Source organism: Solanum stenotomum, chromosome 12 (assembly GCF_019186545.1).
Source record: "Solanum stenotomum isolate F172 chromosome 12, ASM1918654v1, whole genome shotgun sequence".
NCBI lineage: Eukaryota > Viridiplantae > Streptophyta > Magnoliopsida > Solanales > Solanaceae > Solanum > Solanum stenotomum.
In genome coordinates this window covers 26,635,640-26,643,212 of record NC_064293.1, presented here as the reverse complement: position 1 = coordinate 26,643,212, position 7,573 = coordinate 26,635,640, and the positions used below count along the sequence as shown (strand labels likewise).

The 7,573-nt window shown below is 30.9% G+C and overlaps 1 protein-coding gene across 1 annotated transcript; it reads left to right on the top strand.

Moving 5' to 3' along the window:
- The first annotated feature begins 4,202 nt into the window (after nt 1–4,202).
- LOC125846576 (GDSL esterase/lipase At1g29670-like) lies at nt 4,203–6,990 on the top strand. The gene is made up of 5 exons (XM_049526101.1): nt 4,203–4,602; nt 4,942–5,066; nt 5,950–6,195; nt 6,285–6,513; nt 6,669–6,990. The coding sequence occupies exons 1-5, from the start codon at nt 4,368–4,370 to the stop codon at nt 6,914–6,916; spliced, it is 1,083 nt and encodes a 360-aa protein (XP_049382058.1). The 5' UTR covers nt 4,203–4,367; the 3' UTR covers nt 6,917–6,990.
- The last annotated feature ends 583 nt before the right edge of the window (nt 6,991–7,573 follow it).

Below are 7,573 nucleotides of genomic sequence, written 5' to 3'. Positions count from 1 at the left end.
GCATAAGCTGTATGAAGGAGATCCCAAGCTATTTTTGCTGAAGAAGCAGTTGCAACAGTGGGAGCAATGGTGGGGTCAACAGATGCCATCATTGCCTGTTGAATTAGTTGATCTTGGCAAAACCACAACTCATATTCAGGATTGGAGATGGTACTATCAGTTTGTGTGATAGTGGTCGGCGGAGCAGATTTGGTACCAGTGAGGTGCCCAAGGAGCTTGTGTCCATTGAGTAGCATCACTAGTTGCGCCTTCCAAGTGGCAAAGTTGAGGTTGCCTTGCAGTTTGATAGGTAATTGGGCAGCTGGATTGAACTGTACCACATGAGTGGTAGTCGGAACTGCAGCAGCATTATCAATGGTGGTAGCAGGAACAACCATGTTTGGACGCAAAGAGAAAGAGAGAGAGAGAAAAAAAAAATTGGATCGGACTCGTGAGAGTTTTAGAGATGCTCTGATACCATGAAGAGTTTGAGAATTAAAGCAAACTTGAATGATTTTATTCATTGCTTACATCTGCTTAAATACAAGTAAATGCAACTAACTTGACTAAATTGAAGGAACCAACTCTACTAGCTTTAAGCAACTAATCTAACAACTTAATCTTATCTAAAAGATTAGTTGACTTATTCAAACTAATTCAAAATTTAAACTTAAGATACTAACAAATAGATAACCACATGTTTATCTCAATAAGTACATGCCAAACAAGAGCTTAAACAAGCTGCTATATTCTCGAGATTACTGTTTAACTATAATGCAGAAATTGAATATCATGTTCAACGTTGCATCTGCTCTGGAATTCCTCCATCATGGTTACTCAGTTCTGGTTATTCACTGTGATCTTTAGCCTAGCAATGTGTTACTTGACAACGACACGATGGGACACCTTACTGACTTTGACATTGCCAAACTTCTAAGAAAGGAAGAATCTATTGCTCACTGCAATCTTTGCTACAATTGGTTACATTGCTCCAGGTGATTCCTTTATTTAACTTGAGATATGAATTGAGTTGCTTCGTGCATAATTCGCTTCCTAATGAGTTGGATCAAATCATAGATGCTGACTTACTAACAGTAGATGAACAAAACTCAATTCAAAAGCTGCAATGCGTGTCATCTATCATGGAGTTAGCGATGAATTGCACGTCTAATATATATTCTGGTTGAAAGGATGAACATGACTGATGTTGTAGCAGCATTGGCAAAGATCAAACCGAAGCTTTCTTCCTGTTATATTGAACTACATAATGACATGACATTAGGTACTTCCAAGTAGTTGCTAATATTGTGCAGGCTACTAAGAGCTTGTGTACACTTTTCTTTTTCTTGATGTTCCATATTTGTTAAATGATTTTAAAATTTTTCTCCAGGTTTGAGCATAATAATCACTAAAGCATTTTTCCTTTTCCTTGTTCTTTAACTAAGCTTATACTATTTCATGTCATGTTATACTTTGTTTTCTTGTGTAGCAATGAAGAGAACCATTCCATTACCTATTAGTTCTAAGCACCCTCCCAATTTGATCATGTATTATGGGATTATTTGAATTTTGTCGCAGTAAAATGAGATAGATAAAGATATATCATGAGATTATTTTATTCTACCTTCTATATGATTTGTACTGAAATGGTGTGATAAAAAATATTGAAACTAAATAATACTACTAATTACCAAAAAATAATCTCATGAGATATCGTGAAATTGTTATTCTTTATTTCACCGATCAAACGATCCCTTTTGTATCTTGCTGACCTACTGCTTTCCCAGGATTAGTACATGAAGTTAGTAGGATAGCAATCTCCACATATTTTAATTTCCTAAAATGCCCTTCCTTTTATCTTTACAACACATTAAAAGTAGGCCCTTTTTGGTCATTTCCTGTCTCTCTCATTAGCCATAGAGTCCACTGTCGAGTGAGCCATCAAGAGGTGTGTGAGATTTGACTTGACAGTTGACCCCTACCTATCAAGAGGTGTTTATGTTAGAAAAATGCGGATTAACACAAAATATATATGGTTTGAAAATAAAATGGAAAAATGAGAACTTTAGAATTTTTACATAAAAACCATTTTAAATAAAGGAAAAAATTATGAATCAAATAGAGTAATTGATATCACTATAATAAGAAATTTTACATTATGTAATCCCGAGAGTAATACTTAAAGTGACTACTGCATACTCAAAAAAAAATAACCTTCTTTTAATTATTTTTACCTTATTAAAATATCGCTCAAATTCTATTTTTCTTATACCCAACTGCTTTTCATTTAAAAAGAAAAATACCTCAGGGCTTTCTATATTTTTTTTTCTTTCTATGTGATGTATTTAACAAAATGAACTGCTGAGCTTTTTTATAAGAGAAATTTGTTTCAATTGGTGTCATCACACATCATGAAAAAACAATGTTTTGCAGATTTTTTTTGGTGAGATTTGGATTTTTTTCTTAAAATTTAATCTTAAGTTTGTTTTGCAGTATCTGTTGACTTCAATAATGAGGTTGGATTCCACATTGTAATAGGTGTCTAGTTTTATCTCATGTATCTTAAGCGAAATATACAAATAATTTTACTAGTTGTTATCTTTTCGATGGATTGTAACTTTTTTAAAGAGCTGTGAGCTTTTCGATAAAGCACAATAAATATTTATTGACACTATCCTTTGTTGTCTATAAATAGAGAGATTTTCTCTCATTTTAAAACAACGAAAATTCTAAACTTCTTCTTCTTTTGCACAGATAAATATTTGTGTGCTTTGCTCTTGTTGAATGGCTTACTACACCATTGTATTTGTATCAATACACTGGTGAATAAAATCGTTCTATCCTAAGAGGATCTATTCCTTTAAACCTCGGGTACTAGAGGATAATAATTTCCTTCAGGGGACACTGTGCATTAGTGGGCTCAATTTTTTCCTTTCTATTTCATTCTATTGTTACAGATCCTGATATGTTTTTTTTTTACCGTCATTAATTTATGTTTATGTTATTAATATAGCACTTTAAGATTTCGGAAGAATGTTTTGACTTAAGATAAAATGTTATTGACAATGTAGAGTATGTATCAAAAGTACGGATATTACTGAATAATCATATGTAAGCTTAATAAAAGAGTTTAATTCCGTGTGAAGCACTGGTAAATACCTAGTTATTTTATAAAGGATAAAAGGTAAATTTTGAAGTTAATTTTTTAAAATTTATTTTAAAGTGATATTTTTTGAAAATAAATAATTTTTTATTTTTTTTTAAAAGTGTGTCACGTATATTGAGAAGATAAGAATGTATTATTTTCTAATGCCACGAAATTGCCATCTACTTATATCATTTTTCACGTGAAAAAGTTTGGTTGTGAAAAAATCGGCCACATTATTAGCCTCAATCATTATAGCAGCCCCATTAATTAATACCCTTAAAGGTACCCCCCCGCCCCTACTTATTAATAGTAGCTTGCAGTACAAGTGCTTAATGCTCAAAGAAGACCAGATAGATTCTAGAAAAATTAATTATCACACAGATGATTAAGAACGTTTTTTTTTTCTTTTAATAGCTGCAGATCTTCTTCCATTTTTTAGTGAAATTATTCAAACAGACAAATTAAAAAATATTTTATTTTGTGTCTTAGCAGATCTTCTTTTGTTTGTTTAGTTTGTAACATTATTCAAACAGACGAAATTATTCAATCTAGCTAGTTTTATATATTGACACTACTAAATTTAGTAAGCAAAAACCGTCGTATCAAATCGATACAGATGGCGCGCATGTATATATCGATATAATTTCAAAATAATACCTATACGTTATAATTAAACAAACTATCACTATATTTAATAATTAATATATTATCGTTATTTTTGAAATTTTCTCCGTTAAGCTCACTTCTTGATACAATATTGAAACTTTACTCTTGTAAAAACAACTTAACAAATATTAACTCTAGACTCACACCTATGAAATATTTTTACCCATCTAGAATAGAATATATATATATATATATTGGATAATATATGCACCTAGAATAACTAAAAGAATATAAATCTAGACACAAACATTTAAATTTTTACGATTATTTATATCTATAACATTGGTAATACAAAGCCAGTGATCACAAAAAAAATTTGTTGGCCTGTATATACAATACAAAATTCTCCCACTCGTTTTCAAAAAAAAAATAGTATTAAACAAAATCTTGTCAATTGCCCCATATGCTACCCCACAAACCACAGCACAAATAATGATGAAATTAAATATTCAACAATAAAAGCCTCTCCCTATATATTTTAATGCAACCTTCACCATAATATTCAACACCATTATAATTGAGTAATAATTTCTCAATTATATTTTTCATCTTCTTCTTCAACTTAATTCTCTCAATGGCGTGCTATGTTACAGTTATATTAAGTATTGTGTTATATTTAGTCTTGAACTTAGTTGAAGGTGCACCAGAAGTACCTTGCTATTTCATTTTTGGGGACTCGTTACTTGATAATGGTAATAATAATGACCTTGACACCGCGGCAAAGGCTAATTATCCACCTTATGGAGTTGATTTCCCAGATGGTCCCACTGGCCGATTCACCAATGGCCGGAATATAGCTGACTTCCTAGGTCTCTCTCTTTCTCACTTTTTCTTTAAGACTTTATGATTTACGTTTCTTTTACTGATGCGTGTGATACTGTCATCTGATATAAGTTTAGGTTATGAATGAAAATACTATTTATTATCGCCTCTTTACGTATGTGAGCTGCTTGATTCTTTTTTCATGATGTGCACAATTTTTATGATCATGGGTGATAGTGCATGGTGGATCTTTGTCTATTCTGATACTATGTTGAATTAAAATATGTGTAGCATTATTTTGTTATTTGTCTTGTACTTTAGCATATGTTTTTTTACTTAATTATTTGTGATATTCATTAACTTATGTTTTTCATTTTGTTAAATAGCTGAACACCTTGATTTTGATCACTACATACCATCTTTTGCAAGCGCAACGGGTGATGAGATCTTGGAAGGTGTGAATTATGCATCTGGTTCAGCTGGAATTCGCAACGATACGGGAAGTCATCTTGTAAGTATAGCGTGGTTTTTATGGGATATTTATTTTTAGTATAATGAGCAGTTCAATAGATCCAAATTTGAAAAAGTACAATTTCTTGAAAATTTAAATTTTTAATCCATCCACTTCATAATTAATAGGGGTAAAATAGTAAACTCACTATGTCAATAATTGCTTTCTTAATAGGTGTGTCAATTCAAAAGTGGACAAGTAATTAGGGACAGAAGGATACAAAATTAGATCATGACAATTGACAGCCCTCCTATAAGTCTAGTTAAATAATTAATTAATTAGTCGTACGATTTGCTAGTATATTTTATATCAACTACTACTAATATTAGAATAAAAATAAAATTGTGTAATATTGATTTAATTTGTGTAATCACAAAGTGCTTAATCACGTCAAAGTACTTTATATATTGCATTATTGGAGCTAAAAAGTCATGAATGACAAGTACTACATAATACTTTCTTCATTCACTTTTACATATTTCACTATACAAAAAAGTGTATTTTCATTTTCACTTATCACGTTTACCATACCAGAAAAAAAAAATTCTTCATGTTTTTCTTTAACATTAATTACTTATTTTTCATATCATTTCTCAAAACTTAAAACTATGATTAGTTAATTAATCATTCATCTGTCGTGCATTTAATAAAACATGGTTCAAAAATTAGAATATAATACTATAAAACTTTCTTTATCCTATAGTTTAATTAGTAGTACAAAATTAGATCATGACAATTGACAACCCCTCCTATAAGTCTAGTTAAATAATTAATTAATTAGTTGTACGATTTGCTAGTATATTTTATATCAACTACTACTATATTAGAATAAAAAATAAAATTGTTTGATATATACTTACAGAAAAATTTAATTAATTTTCAGGGTTATCGAATTTACTTGGGCAAACAATTGGAGAATCATAAAGTCACAATTTCTCGTATTGCTGATTTGCTGGGGAATACAACTTTAGCCAAAAATCACTTAAATAAGTGCCTTTTCATTGTTGGAATAGGCAGCAATGACTACATCAATAATTTTCTAATGCCAGATGTATACCAATCAAGTCATTTGTACTCACCAACTCAGTACGCAACACTTCTCATTCAACAGTACTCCCAACAATTAAAGGTTCGCGAAAAAATCGTACAAAACACACTCTTAAAGTGTCGTAGATACTAAAAATGGTTGATGTTTCATTAATTTTGTTGGTACTATAGGAGTTGTATTCAGATGGAGCAAGGAAAATAGCACTTTTTGGACTACCTCAAATAGGTTGCATTCCAGATCAGTTGAACCAACACAGCACATTTTTTTGTGTGGATTCAACAAATAAGGCAATTCAATTATTCAACAAAAACTTAAAAGCTCTTGTTGATGATCTCAATACTAATTTCTCAGATGCAAAATTCATATACATAAACATGTATAGCATCTCATCAGCGATTGGTACGTTATACACAATTATTCTTTTCTCCTTACCCTGAGTGACATTTGACTAATTAAGCTTATAAGTTGGTCAAATCAGCTTGTAAGTTTTTTTTGGTTTATCAATTAATTTTTAATTGGCTAATCGAAACTGACTCTTTGTTTTCATTTTGCAGCTATAACTCTATTGAATAATCCATGCTGTCAAATTTCTAAGACTATGCCTGAAGGACAATGTATTCCAGGAAAATCTCCATGTCTAATTAGGGCTACACATTTTTTTTATGATAATTTCCATCCAACTGAAATTGGAAATAACATAGCTACAAGTAGAGCTTACAGAGCTCTTCTACCGTCTGATTCTTATCCAATGGATATTCGTCACTTGGTGAGGGCCAATAATTTGTACTATGATGATCAGTAAATTTCAACGTGTTACACGAATATTGTTTAATGTAATAATTGTGCATGATGTATGTTTCATAATAAGAAACCAAATCTAGTGGCTATATCTTATTGGATTTGAATAAATTGGATTATGTTTCCACGATGTTGATTGGTCTTTAAAGAAAATTCTAGTTACATAAGGCAAGGAGGAAGAAAACAGTGAAAATTTTGGGTGATTTACTAGAATAATCTGGAGGCGGATGATTTTGAATTTTCGACCTCTTCACAGGGCCCATTCGGAGGTTGGCGCTCCCAATCTCTGATTAAGAGTGAAATACTTCCACCACTGCACCACAACTCATGTTGGCTATAATGATCCCTCCGTCCCTTTTCTTTCCCTTTTAGTTATGATGTATTTTAAATTTTTAAATGTTTATCAATTTAAAAAATAATTATTATTTTTCAACTTTTTTCTTAATACCCCCTTCATTCCATATTAATTGAATTTTTCAGGCATTTTTTATTTTTCAAATTAACTTAATTATTCAGTTTTCAAGACTACTTTTAGAGTGGTTTTCCAATTTTACCCTTCATTTGGACTTTCAATGTGATGACTTCAATAAATTTGACAATAATTAATAAGGATAAAAATAGAAAACTATGTTCAATTTATGTCTTAATCTACTTTCTTAAA